Raw genomic sequence first — 19,715 nt, forward strand, 5'->3', positions numbered from 1 at the left:
TGGAGCGTGTCCAGAGAAGGGCGACAAAGCTGATGAAGGGGCTGGAGAACAGGTCTTATAAGGAGCTGAGGGACCTGGGGTTGTTTAGCCTGGAGAAGAGGAGGCTGAGGGGAGACCTTATTGCTCTCTACAACTACCTAAAAGGATGTTGTAGAGAGATGGGTTTTGGTGCCTTCTCCCAAGTGATAAGCGATAGGACAAGAGGGAATGGCCTCAAGCTGCTTCAGGGGAAGTTTAGATTGGCCATTAGGAAAAATTTCTTCACCGGAAGTGTTATCAGGCACTGGCACAGGCTGCCCAGGTAGGTGGTTGAGTCACCATCCCTGGAGGTGTTTAAAAGGTGGGTAGATGAGATGCTTGGGGACGTGATTTAGTGGTAGACAGGTGCGGTTGGAGTTGATGATCTCTAAGGTCTTTTCCAGCCTTATGATTCTATGATTTAATCTTCATTCTCTGCCTCATCCTTGAAATTGTTGGCTTTTTATTTACTTTGATCTGTGCTGCAAAAGCAGGGCTTTACAGGTAGGATAATGGAGCATACCCCATGCCACTCAGCAATTTTCACAGTCTGTTGCCAAGCCTGAAACCACAAACAGAAAAGGCAGGGCAGTGCTCTGCCACCTCTCCCATCTTTGAACCATGTTGTCAGCCACGGAGCCAAGTCACTAGGACCATATTACCAAAACTGTCCACACTCTCGAGTTTCTTTATTAAGATCTTTTTCAAGAGTAATTTATAATTGGATTTAATTCATGGATTTAATTCATATCAAATGTATGTTGTTGTAGTAGTAGCTAGAAGGTAACAGGTTTGTTCAAACAGGAAAAGTCACCAAACATGTCTCAGGACTCCAGGAATCATTATGCTGAGTGCTTCAAAAACATGTAATGCCAAGAAAGCTCTGACCAAAGAGATCATATACAAATCCCAAAGCAACATATACAATCCTAAAATATGATGGGTAAAAATATTTAGGAAAATAAGAAGTGAACCCAAAGTAATATACAAATTTGGTGTATTGAATCAATAAAGTATCTCCAGGCCACTCTGACAACATGCACTTAAGGCTATATTAATGATCTGAAATGATCTTTCAATCCGATGTCCCTGGAGATGGCTTGGACTCCCTACATGCTTTCAGACAAAATAAGACCTAGAGAAAGAGATTATTTTTACATTATACAGCGAGTTATGGCTAAAGCCTCCATTCTGCACAAATATTCTAACCATTTTCTGGCTTTGCAATACATTATATGGAATAGTTCAGTTGGAAGGGACCTACAATGATCATCCAGTCCAACTGCCTGACCATTTCAGGGCTGACCAAAAGTTAAAACATGTTAGTAAGTGTAGGAATCAGTGATAGCAAGGTAGACCTGTTGGATACTTTTGACTTGGGGTCCTTGAACTGACCTTGGCTTGTAAGAGCAGGAAGCTGAACAAAGAGGTGAACATCAGAGATGCAAATCAGGGTGGAGACAGCATTTAGGGGTAGCGTGTGGGGTTTTGGAGGTTAACCAACCAAATGTTGCTGCTGGTGATTGCGAGCGCGTGGACAATAGGCCTGGGCCAATCAGGTTGCTATGAGAAGCACATGGACAGATGAACAAAGGTACATAAACCTGTAAGTTCCAACATTATAGGTCTCTGCTTTTACATCTGTCTGGAGTCTGTCTCGTCGTTTCATTCCCGCAAGTAAGGGCATTGTCCAAATTCCTCTTAAAAATGGACAGGCGTGGGGCATCGACCACCTCTCTAGGAAGCCTGTTCCAGGGTTTGATCACCCTCTCGGTAAAGAAATGCTTCCTAATATCAAGTCTGAACCTCCCTTGACACAGCTTTGAACCATTCCCATCCATCCTCTCACTGGATACCAGAGAGAAGAGATCAGCACCTGCCTCTCCACTTTGCCTCCTCATGAAGCTGCAGAGAGCAATGAGGTCACCCCTCAGCCTCCTTTTCTCCAGACTAGAGAACCCGAGTCCTTAGTCACTCCTCACAGGACATGCCTTCCAACCCTTTCACCAGCTTTGTTGCCCTCCTCCGCACGCATTCAAGGCCCTGAACATCCTTCTTAAATTGTGGGGCCCAGAACAGCACACAACACTCGAGGTGAGGCTGCACCAACACTGAACACAGCAGGATAATCGCCTCTCTTGACCAGCTGATTACACTGTGTTTGATGCACCCCAGGATGTGGTTTGCCCTCTTGGCTGCCAGGGCACTGCTGGCTCTTATTGAATTGAGGTGCTGTCAACCAGCACCCCTAGATCCCTTTCTGCAGGGTTGCTCTCCAGCCACGCCTCTCCCAGTTTATACTTGTGTCTTGCATTACTTCATTACAGGTGCAGAATCCAGCATTTGGACTTGCTAAATTTCATGCCATTGATGATTGCCCAATGCTCCAACCTACCTAGATCCCTCTGCAAGGTCTTTTGTCCCCCAAGAGAGTCAACAGCACCTCCCAGTTTGTTAACATCAGCAAACTTGCTAATGGTGCATTCAACTCCTGCATCCAGATCATTGATAAATTGAAAAGAAGTGGCCCTAGAATGGAGGCCTAAGGAGCACCACTGATGACCAGTCACTAGTCAGATGTAACCCCATTCACTACAACCCTCTGAGGTCTGCCCTTCAGTCAGTTCTTCACCCAGCACACTGTGTACCTGTTCATCTCACAGCTGGACAAGTTGTCCAGAAGGATGCTGTGAGGGACAGTATCAAAAGCCTCACTACAATCCAGAAAAAAACACATCCACCTCCTTCCCTTTGTCCACTAGGTGGGTGACCTTATAGTAGAATGATATTAAATTAGTTAGACTGGACTTTCCCTTTGTGAACCCATGTTGACTGTGCTTGACTATTGCACTGTTCTTTAAAAGTCTTTCAATAGAACCCAGTATGATGATATATTGTGAGTATCAAAAGACACAATAAATAGCAGAAGACTATAAATTCATCCATGTCGGTCCCCCTAATAGGTTTCTGTTTGTGTTGCCTCATATATGATCCTTCTATTTCCTTCCTGTGACGATAACCACATCAATATTAGTAACCACAGGAGAAGCTGTGGTAGTCATTGGGAAAATCAGTAATGGGAAATGGGTTTGATTAATATCTTTTTAATTGTTCCATAAAAGAAGGTATGATGCCATTTCCACTTCATGAAAAGCACAGCTTTGACACTGCAAACAGCTGAGGTGATGTCTTTAACTTACTGAGATCAGTGGCAAACTTCATGCTGAATTCAAATCAAGAGCTCTCTCCTGTTTAGCATTCCTCTTTTAGCGCACTTCAGTTTACATGTCACAAGCATTCAAGTAGGCCCAACGAAGACAACAGGACCATTCTTAGTGTGTGAAGATTAGTTTAAAGGAATTAATTTTTAAGCCTGCTGGCATGTGAATTTGATTTGCGAAGAGGTTCCTGCCATGCACAGTATAACTAAACCAGCTGGTTCTCCTGGTGTAGAGGATTGGTTAAGAAGGAAAGGGCATCAGGACGCTGGCTCTTTAAGGCTTGATATTGTGGCAGCGCCTCAATCTCGGAATAACCTTGACATTTAGAGGAAGTTGGCTTGTAGCAAGGTGAAGTGGGTAATGTAGTAAGTAGTACAGCTAACCACAAGGCAGGAACAAGAACAGAGCATGCTTGGCAACTGCTACCAATGGGCACCTAGCGCGTAGTAACTGCTAACCAATTAGTGCGTGAGTAGTGGACACAGACCAATAGGCACCTTACGCGTAGACTGTAACACGGTGTATAAAAGTTGGTGGAAGACACGTAATAAACGGAGCAAGATTCTAAACTCATATTGGGTGTGGTCTTGACTCTGGCCACTCTCCTGCAACATCCTGGTATACACAGAGTTTATACCAGCAAAACAATGCTACTACTAATACAGGTTGTCTTGCTTGTGCGGGGAATAATTAAACTACACTGATAAAATCATGCATCTTCCTTTACTGATGAAGAAATCCTAGCATGAGCACAGTCATTGTCTGTCATGAACAAGATGAAAGACAAAAGATATCCAGACTGGTAAATTTGTGAAGCAGTATTTATAGTGATTTTTGTTATAAACCATATTATTTGGTCTTCTGAACCCAAACTGTACTTCTGTACTTGGATCTTCAGAAATATGTAGAACATAGAGAGGGTGAAAGCATTAAAGCGATCCTGGTTTAACAGAAACAGCTTCTGAAACTAGGTAGGCTGAGCAGAACATGTCTGTTGTGGAAAACTACTATAGGAGGTTATGATGACATTTAAGTTGGAAAATTAATACAGAAAAGAAAAAAGATATCTCCATTTGAACAGTTCTCTTTTGTTAAGGAAACTTGGAAAAATAGCCCAAAATTTTTGCCACAGATGCTCATGTTTTTTAAAAGTCCTTTCAGTGAACCATGACATAAGCAAAGGGTATAAGCAAAGGGTAATCACGCAGAATTTGGACAACAGTTGAGATTTAAGAACGAAGCTAAGAATTACTGGTTTTGAATGACTGACGTACCTCTGGGTAGTTTCATGAAGAGAAGAAAAACTCATTTACCATTTCAATCCAAATTTAGTATACTGAATACTATATGTATTTTAAGGTTTGGTGTAGATCAGACTACAGACTGTGAGATAAGTGAAGAGATATAGCTCATTTCATATTCAGGGACCGTCTATATCAGTATATGAAAGCATTGAATAAATACAGTCAAACAAAAATGTATGGGAAATGCTGAGGTATAAGAAATAAAACCAGAACCTAACCATAAATATTTAAATACATGTCTTAGAACTCATTTTAATATGAAAATTGTATGAACTGTGTTCAGTCCTGGGCCCCTCACCACAAGAAGGATGTTGAGGCTCTGGAGCGAGTCCAGAGAAGAGCGACGAAGCTGGTGAGGGGGCTGGAGAACAGGCCTTGTGAGGAACGGCTGAGAGAGCTGGGGTTGTTTAGCCTGGAGAAGAGGAGGCTGAGGAGTGACCTCATTGCTCTCTACAACTACCTGAAAGAAGGTTGTGGAAAGGCGGGTGCTGGCCTCTTCTCCCAAGTGACAGGGGACAGGACAAGAGGAAATGGCCTCAAATTCTGCCAAGGGAGGCTTAGGCAGGACATTAGGAAAAAATTTTTCACAGAAAGGGTCACTGGGCACTGGAACAGGCTGCCCAGGGAGGTGGTTGAGTCACCTTCACGGGTGGATGAGGTGCTGAGGAGCATGGTTTAGTGTTTGATAGGAATGGTTGGACTCGATGATCCAGTGGGTCTTTTCCAACCTGGTGACTCTATGATACTATAAGAATGTAAAATTAAATTATTTAATGCACGAACTTGGATGACGGGATGAAGTATCAGGCCCAAAGTTAAAAATGTATTTTGGCAGGCACTTGGAATGTCTTTTACTTTCATTTGTTCTAAGAGTAGAATACAAGATGTTTATGTGAGTATATTATACACTCAGATCATTAATTAAGCAAATATTAAAGAAAAATATGGAAACATTTAATTCCTTACAATTACACATTTTTTGCCACTTTATGAAGATGTACAAAATACTTAACCTTGTACTAAAAACCTAGTGTGCCAATTGTACAATCAATCTGAACCAAAGAATCAGGCAGAAGGACAAAAATAAAAATTTTCATGTAAGAGGTTTAAAGTCTGATTAATACAGATTTGATTCAGAAAGCTTCAGATAAAGTGAGCCCAATATTTAAAAACTAGAAAGAAAATGGCCGCCTAATATTAATAATAAACCTCCAATTCACAGTACGTTCTTCTCAACAGAGTATTTGCACAATCAGATCCCAAACACAGTGAGGATTCCTCAGTACAAACACAGTTCAAATAAACAGTCCTTGTTGCAAAGTTTTAAATATCTTTCAGATGCATGTTCACAATAAGAAACATTTTAAGTAACAAAATTAAAAGAATGTAAGCATTATACAAAAGTACACGGTAACATATAGTCATTTTCATTTGCAGCAACACGATGAACTCTAGTAGAAAGTATCTGTGTTTGTATATTTATATCTATTATCTCTTCCAGGAAAAGAAGGTAAGGTGACTTTTTAAATTGCTTCAGGATTTCAGTGTGCCTACGTACATAAACAAGACAATGTGATTTGACTGTATTAAAGAAATGACCATTATATTTTGCATCAGGTTAGGGAATGAGGAAAAGGCTGAGGTGCTTAATGCCCTTTTTGCCTCAGTCTTTAATTGTAAAGAAAGTCGTTCCGTCTGTGTACAAACCCAGGAGCTAGAGGAGCAAAATGAGGCTCCCATGATCCAAGAGGAGGTGGTCAGAGCCTTACTAGCCCGACTAGACACCCACAAGTCTATGGGGCCAGATGGGATTCATCCAAGGGTATTGAAGGAGCTGGCGGATGTGCTGGCCAAACCCCTTTCCATCATCTTCCAACAGTCCTGGAAGACTGGACTGGACAGTCCCACTGGACTGGAGGCTGGCTGATGTTGTGCCCATCTACAAAAAGGACCGCAGGGAGGACCCAGGGAACTACAGGCCTGTCAGTCTGACCTCAGTGCCAGGGAAAGTCATGGAGCAGGTGATCCTGAGTGCTATCATGAAGCACATGCAAGAGAACCGGGTGATCAGGCCCAGTCAACACGGGTTCACAGAAGGCAGATCTTGCCAAACTGACCTGATCGCTTTCTATGACAAAGTGACTCAGCTGCTGGATGAGGGAAAGGCTGTGGATGTGGTCTTCCTGGACTTGAGTAAAGCCTTTGACACGGTTTCTCACAGCATTCTGCTTGAGAAACTGTCAGCCTCTGGCCTGGACAGGCGCACACTCTCCTGGGTGGAAAACTGGTTGGATGGCTGGGCCCAGAGAGTGGTGGGAAATGGAGTTTACTCCAACTGGAGGCCAGTGACAAGTGGGGTTCCCCAGGGCTCAGTGCTGGGTCCAGCCCTGTTCAATGTCTTTATCAATGACCTGGATGAAGGCATTGAGTGCACCCTTAGCAAGTTTGAGGATGACACTAAGCTGGGTGGAAGTGTTGATCTGCTGGAGGGTAGGGAGGCTCTGCAAAGGGATCTGAACAGGCTGGACCGCTGGGCTGAGTCCAATGGCATGAGGTTTAACAAGGCCAAATGCCAGGTCCTGCACTTGGGGCACAACAACCCTATGCAGTGCTACAGACTACGAGAAGTCTGTCTAGAAAGCTGCCTGGAGGAGAAAGACCTGGGGGTGTTGGTTGACAGCCGACTGAACATGAGCCAGCAGTGTGCCCAGGTGGCCAAGGCGGCCAATGGCATCTTGGCTTGTATCAGAAACGGTGTGACCAGCAGGTCCAGGGAGGTTAATCTCCCTCTGTACTCGGCACTGGTGAGACCGCTCCTTGAATCCTGTGTTCATTTCTGGGCCCCTCACCACAAGAAGGATGTTGAGGCTCTGGAGCGAGTCCAGAGAAGAGCAACCAAGCTGGTGAAGGGGCTGGAGAACAGGCCTTATGAGGAATGGCCTAGAGAGCTGGGGTTGTTTAGCCTGGAGAAGAGGAGGCTGAGGGGAGACCTCATTGCTCTCTACAACTACCTGAAAGGAGGTTTTAGAGAGGAGGGTGCTGGCCTCTTCTCCCAAGTGATGGGGGACAGGACAAGAGGGAATGGCCTCAAGCTTCACCAGGGGCGATTTAGGCTGGACATTAGGAAAAAAATTTTCACAGAAAGGGTCATTGGGCACTGGAACAGGCTGCCCAGGGAGGTGGTTGATTCACCTTCCCTGGAGGTGTTTAAGGCACGGGTGGATGAGGTGCTAAGGGGCATGGTTTAGTGTTTGATAGGAATGGTTGAACTCGATGATCCGGTGGGTCTCTTCCAACCTGGTTATTCTATGATTCTATGATAACCTCTAGTTATTTAATTTTTCAAGAGTTCTGAGCATCTCCGGGCCCAGTGTACTTTAATACAAATGACAAATACTAAACAGCTCTGGAAATTAAAACATAAGTGCTTGTTGACTCATTCTTTTCTGAAGAACTAGAATATTAAAATTACTACTGACTTTGATGGGAGTGGCATTCTGGTGAAAAATTCAATAAAGCTGTTAGGTAATAGTTCATATTTTGAAACAATACCTAGGTATTAATTTTGAATGATATACAAGTATACATTTGACCTATATTATTGAAATTAATTGATAATTTTATCTCTCTCAAGATAATGACTTTCTATCTGAAAGAATCAATATCTTGGTGACACTAGTGAAAAGCTAGGATAAGAACTCTGGTTCTGGTGTTCTGGTTTGAGCTACAGCAGAACATATTCTCTAAGCCTCTTCTGAGGAACTTCAGCTTCTGAAGCTTACCAACGCAGTTTTTCCAGACAGTGGTTGCCTCTATAAGTGATAAGCCTGATAGTTATCACCAAGGTAACGGGGCATTGGAGACCGTTGTCACACCAATTCCAACTCTGGAGGCCATTCCAGAGTTGCTGGAGAAGAGAGGAGTTGCATCTGCTGGGAGAGGCGGACAAGACAGTTGACCCAAACCTGACAAAGGAAGTATTCCATTCCATATATGTTATACTGGGTATAAAAGCTTAGAGATCACACAAGTCAATACCTCTTCTTCAATGGCTGATGTTCAGGGAGGACCTTGTCTGTCTGTCTGCCTGCCCCTGAATCTGATCCCCATGTTCTTGAGTCCAGCTCCTGCCTGCTGTTGAGTCTTGTCTGGGACCTTCCCTGTGCCTGCCCTGCACCATCAATGGTGACATAAAATCATCAGGGAAGTTTGAATTGGTTTTGTATACTTGTATATATTTTCTTATTTTCTTATTAATATTATTGTTTTCCTTTTAATTAATGTTGCTTCATTAAATCTTTTTTAGTGTTAGTTTCCAACCTGCAATTTTTTGATTGTTTCAAAATATTTTTTCCCTTTTTCTGATCTGGGATTAATTTGGATGATAAAATATATTCAAAATATGGACACAAAATGTATCTTCCTCCATTACTTCAGAAGAAACAGTTTACGCAGATTTTTGTCCCATCTTCTTGACTCCAATTCAAGAGAAAAGACACCTTGAAATATAGAACTCCATACATTCTTGTATGCTGTAAGAGTCGGTCAAAGGATCGATTTCTGTCTCAACATTTTCTCATTTTTAGCCTCAGAACTTGACTGTATAAATCACAAATGCAGGCCTCAGAAAATGGCCAGAGCTGGTACGGAACGAATGCTTTGTACCTAACTACCTGTACCTGCCTCCTTATCTCAAAAATGTTTTGTACCTGTCTTCAAGCCTCCCTGCTCCCTACCATTGTGAAAGATCCATGAAGCAAGGAGGAAAAGACAGGAAGATTAATGACGGGACTTACCACAGACCCATACCCAACAGAGCATGCGCGCAAGGTGATGATGACTACTGGCCTTCATCAGGAGACCCAAGGTCGACCACCGCCACCAGAAGGAGCGCATGCGCAAGGGGAGGAGACCTGCAGACACTCCTCTCTTGGCATGTGTGGCCTGCTAAGTGGAGATTGGCGCATCTCCACAGGCAAAGGTGGGTCACAGGTGTATTGACTAGCATAAAAGACAGCTCTGGAGCAGCTGAATTGGGGGAACAGAAGACCAAGACAGAAGAAGACCCCCCCCCCACCGTGGGATCACCTCCATCAAAGACCAAAACAGCAGAATGCCTTCTGGATCGGGACTCCCAGAGACACCGGACATCTGTGGACCTGTGGTGGTAGCTATGAACCCCTTTTCCTTCCCTCTTCTCCCCATCTCTTTCCTTGTTCTCTGTCTCTTTCTATCACCATGTTGGTGAGTAACTTTCTCAAGTGATTTTGAGTTGTTTTCCATTTTTTTGTTTTGAGTCCCTGGATGAGGGAAGGATGACGGGAAAACAGGAGAATAGAGATTCTCAGTTAGTTAAGGATAGAGATACATTTTTCGCATTCTTGGCTAAATATGGTGCTCAGCCTTCTCCTATTGGGGAAGAGTGGGATCAAGAGAATTGGAAAGATCTGCAAAGTATAATAGACCGAATTTCTTTATTGCAGAATGAGGCTAAGGTCAAGTTCTTTCTACCAGGAAAAAATAGGGCGATAGCGTGCACTGTTTTGGGTGCCAGCTTGGTCGCAGCCATTAATGACCGTCATAGGCAGCGTAGTGATGAAGAAAAAAATCAGAGAATTCTTAGAAAACCTAGTGCACAGTCACCAAAGGGCAATTTCCAACCAGGAAAAGGAAATAGAGACCTTAGAAAGCCTGGTGCGCTGTCACCAAATGACAATTTCTAACCTGGCAAAAGAGATCCATTCATTAAAAGTTGCTCTTTAAGTGAATCGTATCGTCAGCACCACCAATTCGCAGAACACTAATTCACAGGATATAGTATCATCGGGATCTGAGGAAAAAGTTATCCGTCAAATTAACCCGATGTATCCACAGAAGGAATTGGAAGAAATAAGAAAACTTGATAAAAATCCCCCTCATTTAAGGCCCTTAAAACTGAATCTTCTTATATTAATGAGGAGGATACAGACCCCCATATATGCACCAAGGAAATGCCCTATTCTGCCACTGAATTGGCAAAGTTAAAAAAGGAGTATGGGCGTCTTATCAAAGAATCTGAAACAGAATGTGTGTGGCGTGTATCTTTAACTGGCAGTGATCAAATTCAGTTGAGCGAAAAGGAGGCTGAGGGTTATTGGGGCCACAGAGTTTTCTTAACAACAGGTGATCACCGGGCCCTGTGGTCCTTAATTCAGCGTGCTGCTTATTGGGCTGGAGGGTTAAACCCTCTGGATAGGGGCGACCCATTGGCAATAACAGGCACAGCAGACCAATTACTAGAAAGCGTACACAAAGCTGCTTGCCTGCAAATGGTACACGAGAGAAAATTAATTCCCGGATGTGAATCACCAATGATGTTGCCCGTTAACCCAGAAATTATGACTCCCCTGATAAGGGGACTCCCCGAATCACTTAAACCCACAGGGATAGGTATCCAGAGAACCATAGCGTCAGTGGGTCCTGTGGAGGCGTTGGAGGCTTTTATGCGTAGAGGTGACAATAGCAGAAATGCAGGCAGTACCAGCACAGACTCTTACATTAATTCCTCCGATTTTTCTACACCAGCTACACCAGGTAACAGAACTTTTACTAGACCTAAAGTCTGGACATGGGGGGTGGTAGCACAAGTAAGAGTTAAAAAAGCACTCCCCCATCCCAGTAAAACTGCAGATGTTGCTGAAGAACAGTCACAATCTAAACCCATTTTGGCTGGACTTAATTGGTGGCGTTTAGAGTGTAAAAAAGGAATTCCTAAGGATTTAGTGGATGGCTTACCTGCTGGATAATACCATCATTTTAACTACTTTTGCCTGAAAAGGGCAAGTTTTATTTTTTATTTTTTATTTTTGCAGGAGAACCCCGTGGGACATTGAAATTTTTTTATAGAAGAAACATAAATAAAAATTGAAGGCTTAAATCTGAAAATGGCTTACAAAATTTTGACTGGGTTGTTCATACTTTTCTATATTACACCTCTTATGAAAAGATTCAGGTGGGGTGCAGAAAAGTAGAACTTGGATTTCAACCTGAAAAGGCCTCTGTTATCTCAGTCGTTGGCAGTTTTTTAGATTTCAATTTGACATCCAAAATTCACCCCGGCATTTCAAAAGAAATATGTCCTACTAAGAATTCGAAATGTATTAGGCAAAATATGTTTACTTTGTGTTGCCGCCAGAAATTTACTGGCCACAATACTTCTTTGGACCTGAGTAACGTTAACGTAGAAGTTACCAAATATTGTAAAAAGAACAAGGTGATTGCAGGCTCAATTTTACTATGGTTAATTCTGTCTCTGTGATGTGCAATTGGAGAGCTGACCCAAAAACTCAACCAAAATTATTAGGTTTCATTCACAAATTCAAAATGAATGTTGTAACTAAATCAAAACTTGTTGCAATACTCTCACACCAAGGCAGAGACACTTCCCTCATTTTAAATGACAAGGAAACAGTTTCTCCTTTTGTCGTTACTCAGGGTGATGACATTTACATAAGATGCCAATTAATGGCTGAATCCCTTGTTGAGCCAGCAAACAGCTATAGTATTGGACCACATGGTCTTATTCAACCATGCAGAACCCAAAATTTGGATTGTTGGTTAAATTTTACTGCAGTAAAATTTTCTCATAAGGTCACGTGTGGAAAAAATAACACCAGACATTGGGGGAAATTAATGATTGAAGTTTTAACACCTCCGGTTCCTCCCAAATCAGCACTTTGACCAATGATTTATGAGGTTGGACCATTTGTAATTGGAAACACCGGTCAACAACAAATGTAATTTAAACCAGAATGGTCTCTCAAAAGAGTTGAATTGTTGATGCAAAATAATGTTTCAGAAATTCAGCCTGCCTGTTCTCCCTTCTTATGCACCTCTTATGAGGTGCACCTGTCCAGACCAGAGGCTGACAGTTTCTCAAGCAGAATGCTGTAAGAAACTGTGTCAAAGGCTTTACTGAAGTCCAGGAAGATACATCCACAGCCTTTCCCTCATCCAGCAGCCGAGTCACTTTGTCATAGAAGGCGATCAGGTTAGTTTGGCAAGACCTGCCTTTTGTGAACCCATGTTGACTGGGCCTGATCACCCGGTTCTCTTGCATGTGCTTCATGATAGCACTCAAGATCACCTGCTCCATGACTTTCCCTGGCACTGAGGTCAGACTGATAGGCCTGTAGTTCCCTGGATCCTCCCTGTGACCCTTCTTGTAGATGGGCACAACATCAGCCAGCCTTGTCTGTGCCTTGCTCCTGCAGCACCAACGGAGAGCGAGGTGTAGCAATTCTTCCCCTCCGCTGCCACAGCTCTGATTTTCCACCACTGCTGTAAGTTTGACTGGTTGGATGGTTCTCACTGTGGCACTGAGAACAGGGTCAGGCTGGCTTTCAGCACTGTCACTTCTTGTGTCTGTCAGCAGCTTGTTCAGCTGGTTCTGAGCTGGAGGAGGGCTATTCCAGGAAATGCTCTTTGCAGTTTTATAAGTTCTAAGTAATATTTATCAGGCTGGCTTAGCATGGAGTTCTGTTGGTAAAGCTTTGGAAGACCTTGTAAGCCTACACATAATTATCACACTCTGGTAGTTGTCTCAACCACATATTAATGATACCAGTAGCTGTGCTCATGTGGTACTTGTTAGCAGGAGGTGGGCAGGAGGTGGTGAAGGAGCAGTGCCAGGTAAAGAAGCAATAATAGCATAATATTGATAGTTTTAGGGCAGAAATGAGTTACAGACCACCCGTCACATCCTGTGTTGCTAAAGTCTGTTTGCCTCATTGGCAGTTGAGTCAGTAACTGACCTCAGGAAGAGGCTAAATTTGCATCATTTCTGTAGCCTCCATGGTGCTGTGAACCCATGGCCCCATATGGAGAATAATGCTCCTATTAATTCTATACCTGAAACCCAGATCAGGGAATATACGAGGTGTGACACAAAATACTGAGACTGTGCCTCTAACTCTTCTTATTTCATAGAATTACAGAATGGTTTGCATTGGAAGGGACCTTAAAGCCCATCCAGTCCCACCCCCTGTGCCTTGGGCAGGGACACCTCCCACTGGATCAGGGGCTCCAAGCCCCATCCACCCTGGCCTTGAACCCCTCCAGGGATGGGGCAGCCACCACTGCTCTGGGCAACCTGAGCCAGGGCCTCCCCATCCTCATTGTGAAGAATTTTTTCATAATGCCTGCTCTAAATCTTCCCCCTTCCAATATCCAGTGCTGCCAACATCCAAAGCAATTCCAGAGATCATTTTCTGAATGGCTGTTGAGGATCTCTGTCATTTTTTCTTTCACACCTTTTACTGACAATAAACAGGTTCCTTTCAGCACTGACTGGATCTTTGGGATCTCTTCACTATCAACCCCAGTGAATAATTTAAAAGTTTTCATTGGGGTTTCTTCAGTTTCACAAGAAAAGTGTTGTTCACTCTCTGTTAGCTCTTGCACAGTGACATTTTCTGACCCAGGGTTAGGAACACGTGTCCACTTATACTGAGCGAAGCAATCGCGCTGAGCCTTGTCCCACTGCAACAGGTCAGAACGTGTTCTATTACCATCTCTCTGTCTTTCGCCTCCCACTGTTGGTTCCCAGGCTATAGGGTTAGTCTGGGATTTTGCTGGAATTTGCAGAGGTGTGCTTAGATGGCGACAGCAGCTATTGATCTTAGGAATCTTAGAAAAGTTAAGACTTTGCAAAGACAGATCATTAGCAGAGACACAGAACATGAAAGAGCAAACCACTAAATATCTACTTCTAGTGCTGGCAAACTTAATTTTGCTTTTAAATAAAACCCCCAAGATCTTAGGCAATGGAATTCATTCATATTTGTTTCATTGCTGTAGTTGTGAAAATGAAGTACCTATCCTGATGTGGAGTTTGATAGTGCTATGAGATAGATGATTGATGAAAATGTAATATTTTTGCTACACAGGATTGCCAGTGTTGTACAAAGTAATTGTATTTCGCATTGTATGGTAAGTACTGCTGTCATGCCAAGTTTCAAGGTTCAGTCAGTGGTATCATAGAATCATTTGATTGGAAAATACCTTTGAAATCATTGAGTCCAACATACCTGTCCACTACTGAACCAGATCCCTGAGCACCTCATCTGCCCGTCTTTTAAAACAGTCCAGGGATGGGGACTCTACCACCTTCCTGGGCAGCCTCTGCCAGTGCCCGAAAACCTTCTTGGTGAAGGAATTTTTCCTGATGTCTAATTTGAACTTGCCCTGGTGCAACTTGAGGACATTTCCTCTCACTCCATCACCTGTCATTTGGGAGAAGAGACCAACACTCACCTCGCCTCAACCTCCTTTCAGGGAGCTGTAGACAGTGATAAGGTCTCCTCTCAGCCTCCTTTTCTCAAGGCTAAACAACCCCAGGTCCCTCAGCCACCTCTAATGAGGCTTGTTCTTCAGCCCCTTCGCTAGCTTCATTGCCCTTCTCTTATGATAATTTTCTCATCTTATTATGTCAGCTTCAAACTCCCAAATAGCATTGCAGTAACATGGGGAAGATGGTTCCATTCAGCATGAAATTGTGAGATAACTTTTTACTGCAGAGCATCCATGTGTGTCTCTCACACATCCTTAGAGCTTATTGATCTTTACACTTGTAGATCTTCATTGTTGTCTGCTCATTCCACATCTTTATTTTGTGAAAGTCTACATCCTGCTTACAGAATAGAATTAGAATGCTTGTATATTGCTCAAATTAAATAGTTTGATAGCACATGTTGATCTCAGTAGTGCTTTTTAAAAATAAAAGGAGACTTTCTAAAGTGACATGTTCTTCAACTGAAGATAAATATCTGCTTACTGAAGTGCAGTGAGTAAATGAGAATTGAAAGCTGTGCTACTTGTTTGACTTTTTATCTTCTCCGAATTATCCCACAAAACTTAACTTTGTTTAACAAATTAATAAATTTCTAGTGGTTCCTGTTCAACTGTGCAGTCTAGATTTCTGAGAGTTGGGGTTGTTCAGCCAGGAGATGTCTCTGGTGAGACCTTAGAGTAGCTTCCAGTGCTGAAAGGGGCTCCAGGAAAGCTGGGGAGGGACTTCCTACAAGGGCCTGGAGTGACAGGATGAGGGGGAATGGCTTTAAATTGGAAGGAAGAAGATTCAGATCAGAAATTAGGAAGAAATTCTTCATGCTGAGGGTGGCGAGGCCCTGGCCCAGGTTGCCCAAAGGAGTTGTAGATGCTCTATCCCTGCAGGTGTTCAGGGCCAGATTGGATGGGGCTTGGAGCAACCTGATCCAGTGGGAGGTGTCCCTGCCCATGGCAGGGGGTGGAACTGGATGGGCTTTGAGGTCCCTTCCAACCCAAACCATTCCATTGTCATCCTGAGATGCAGTCCTCTGAGTAGTTATGAGCTGGAAGCCTCTATCCATCATGCAACTCCAGACCCTTATTTTGAGACTATTTTTTAAACTTCTTTATTGCCTTTCAGAGAACAATGTGAAGAGCTTCATATACAGTTGATGAAGCAGCGTCAAATGGAATTGTGTGAAGATCGGCTGGCCCGGCTAGCTCTGAAGGAGGAGCTGAAAAAGCAACAGAAGGAGGAGGAGCAGATGTTTGCAGAGCTCTGGAAAGAGGGTAGGCTGGCCAAGGAAAAGGGAGAGGTGGTGGACATGAAGAAATTGACAGAACAGAACCGGGAAATCCTGGATACACTCAGTTCCCAGGTAGCGATGCTGAATGCTCACAAAGAAGAGGTGAAGCGCTTGAAGGAGGAAGAGGCTCAATTGTTGGTAATTTCCATATCATTCTCAATTCAGCATACTCTGTATGGCCCTCCTAATGACAGGCTTACTAGACATTTAGATTAATCCATGCCTTTTTTGTATCTTCACTGATTCCATTAGTATCTGCGACTGTCCTATTATGCTAAGCCTCTTTTCCGGAGCAGTCGCAAATGCGTTCATGTTTACAGAGGGAAATGCATCTTTTGAAACTTAGCATTGTAAAGGATCTTGGCATTCAAAGCCTCTCAGAGCTTTTGTGGGAAATGGAAATGTTTTTAAGCTTTTCCCAGACATCTTTGCAACTTCTGATTCCCAGTTTCCTGTGTGATAGCTAGAGAGTCTTACATCCCAGCTGTAATGCATGACACCAGATCTCAGACCATGATACCTGTTTAACCATCACAAGATGTCACTTACTGTTTAACCATCATGGTAAGTGCACAGGGAGGAAGCACTGAGCATGCTGCTCCCAGAAGGGTAGGAGAGCCAGGAGCTGGAGGTGACAACAGGGCTGGCAAGTGCACTGCCTCTCCCAACAGGAGTCCCACAGTTCCAAAGGAACGGAGCAGAGCAAGCCTGCTGACAGTAACTGAGATCTTCTAACAGTCCAGACTGCTTGGCAAGTCTGCAGTGATGCGGCCTTGAGGAACCTGATCCAGTGGGAGGTGTCCTTGCCCATGGCAGGGGTTGGAACTGGGTGATCTTTAAGTTCCCTTCCAACCCAAACCATTCCACGATTCCAGGATGGAAGCCAGGAAGTCAAGTCAGCAGGTTAGGGTCACGAACAACCTCAGGTGCAGGCTTACCTGCAGCGTAGCTCACATAGGCACCGAGGGTGAGACTCAGCCTAACTGCAGCTTCCAAGTGACTCCTCTCCGCCCTTTCTTGCACTGCTCTTTCCCAGCTTTCTGATCCAAGGCTCATGTCAGAGCTGCCTGAGAGCACAGGCCCCTGGCGGGGAGGTTGCAGAGCCTGTTGGTGCACTCGGGTCCCTGACATGTATGAGAGGAGACACGTTTATGTGGAAATTCCCAACTGCTTATGCCTCAACTGAGGGAATTTCAGAATCTACATGGTGGGCTTTTTTTAACAAATTAGCAAGCAGTGCCTAAATGCCCCCATCTAACAGCGCTGGCTGCTGCTAGGTGTCACATCATGGGAGGCATTTGGATACCTTAACCCAACTGTTCTGGCCACCAAGTCTCCTTTTTTCATCTGTCCTTGACTGGTGTAGACTTGCTGTAGTTGTGCTGTCTTTAGCAGAGCTTGCTAGCCGTTACAATTTAGCCCTGGCCTGGACAGTTTCAGCAGCTAAAACCAAGCAGTTGGGCTCCCAATTCCTTTCCCCCTTCCCAGGGCAAAAGGAGGGGGAAATGAGAGGAAAAGACTTGCAGGTTGGAAACTAAAACTATGGCTTTAATGAAATAGTAATAATAATAAAGAAAGTAATAAGAAAATAATAAAATATACAAAATATATTGAATCGCACCTGCACCCCTCAATGACTGTGTGTCACCACAGATGCTGCAGAGCAGACACAAGGGAAAGGGTCTGAGGTGAGGAGGGAGCTGGGCTCAGGAACTGGATCCAGGAACGCACGGATCCAGGATCAGGGGCAAACAGACAGATCAGGTCCTCACTGGATTCTGGCTGTTGAAGAAGACAGAGCAAGACCCTTGTGATCTCTCAGTCACATCCCCAGTATGAGGTGTATGGGATGGAATCCCCTGTTGGTCAGTTTGAGGTCACCTCTCCTGTCCGCCCCTCCCTGCAGGTGTGACCTTTCTCGCCCCTTTCCCTTTTCGCTCCTCCAGCTCCAGGATGGCCTTGGTTTCCATAGGGCTGAGCACAAGCACTGGCCTTTCTGCATCCCAGTGCCTGTGTGGTTGCTGCTGGAGAGGAGCCCTGTCTGAAACACAGGCATTAACTCTCAGAAAATGAAGCTACTCAGATGAGACTGAGCTGAAGTCACAAACTCATTCTACTTTAGCTCAAACTACAACACTGGCTCTCAATGTTCACTGAGTTGCAGGAGACTGTTAGTTCAGATCTCGTTCTCATTTTGTAGCTATTTACATGAAGCATTTGAATGATCACTCAGGGTACTCTTCGGCACTGGAAGCTGGTGTTGGCAAGACATTTACTCCACTACTTTTTGAAAATAATGATAATTATTTTAAATCTAAAAATGCTGGCTGTAAAACAGTGGAACCCTCATTCCTAGCTACGCTGTAATGTTTCAGTTATGTGAAAACATGCAGAATAAAATTATGTTCTTTCAACGACTTTTAAGGTGCTGCCAAGCCTCCCAGGCAAAGAACACTTCTATTTAACCAGCCCTTTCAGAAAAATGCTATTGTACAAGAGTAGAAGACTTTGTAGCTTCCCTCGAGGACAGCTGCCCTGGGCTCTGTCAAAGAGAGAAATTTCTGGTGAAGTGATTTAGCCTCTGGAAAAAAGCTTTCTTCAAAGGGTCCATAAAGGAGAGTTGCTGTGTTGGAAATGGGATGTAATCCTTTTTCAGCAGAAGAGGGATGTGGCAGATGGCCTCATTACAAGTTTCTCAGCACAGTATTGGTAGCCTCTAATGATCAAGGGTTCCATCTGGGTGAAGGACATAATGTGGACAGCTATGTGTCTCTGGATATAATGGTTTCTTGTGGTTGTTGCGATGGAAATAGATTATTTAGTGAAGCAAAACTTTTGTACTCGTGCCACAATAGACTATATGTGTGCATCAGGATACCTCAGGCTGGATGACAAAACAGAAACAGCAATTTTGCGTTAGCTGCATTATCTACATGAGCTGCCTTCTCCCCTGCCTCCCCCGCCCCTCCACCCCCACTTTCTTTTCTCTCCCTTAAAGAGTTGTGATTTCTTGAGAAGGTGATGAAGTGAAGTTATTCTGGCTGTAGTCTCACAGATAAGTTTCTGCTGTCGCACTTTGGTCATGGTTTGCAGATGGATTGTTAGTAACAATTTCTTTGTACATTTGCAATGTTTTGTTACCCCATGGTATTAACTTCCATAGAATAAGCACCATGGATCCTATCCTTGGCTACTCTCACACAACCTCACTGATATCAGAACTCAGCCTAAGACATGTGCCAGCTTGCCCAGTAGACTGCTGTTAATATTTCTGCTTTCTTCCATGTTTCCTGCTGAAGTTTTTTTTGGATTACTTATTCTGTGGCTCAAATCATAGGATCATGGCATAGTGTGGGTTGGGAAGGACCTTAAAGTCCATCTAGTTCCACTCCCCTGGCCTTGAACACCTCCAGGGATGAGGCAGCCACAACTTCCCTGGGTAAACCTGGGCCAGGGCCTCACTGCCCTCATTGCAGAGAATTTCTTTCTAATGTCTGATCTAAATCTTCCCTCCTCCAATTTAAAACCATTCCCCCTTGTCCAGTCACTCCATGCCCTTG

At 43.9% G+C, this 19,715-nt stretch overlaps 1 protein-coding gene across 1 annotated transcript; it reads left to right on the forward strand.

The window, feature by feature from the left end:
* Positions 1–10,405: 10,405 nt before the first annotated feature.
* On the forward strand, positions 10,406–13,228 carry LOC138733822 (uncharacterized). Its single transcript, XM_069881304.1, is given in 3 exon segments — positions 10,406–10,448; positions 10,451–11,116; positions 13,179–13,228. Coding segments are annotated over 3 exon segments (759 nt in total).
* Positions 13,229–19,715: the final 6,487 nt, after the last annotated feature.

This window comes from Phaenicophaeus curvirostris (assembly GCF_032191515.1).
Source record: "Phaenicophaeus curvirostris isolate KB17595 chromosome W unlocalized genomic scaffold, BPBGC_Pcur_1.0 scaffold_35, whole genome shotgun sequence".
Taxonomy (NCBI): domain Eukaryota; kingdom Metazoa; phylum Chordata; class Aves; order Cuculiformes; family Cuculidae; genus Phaenicophaeus; species Phaenicophaeus curvirostris.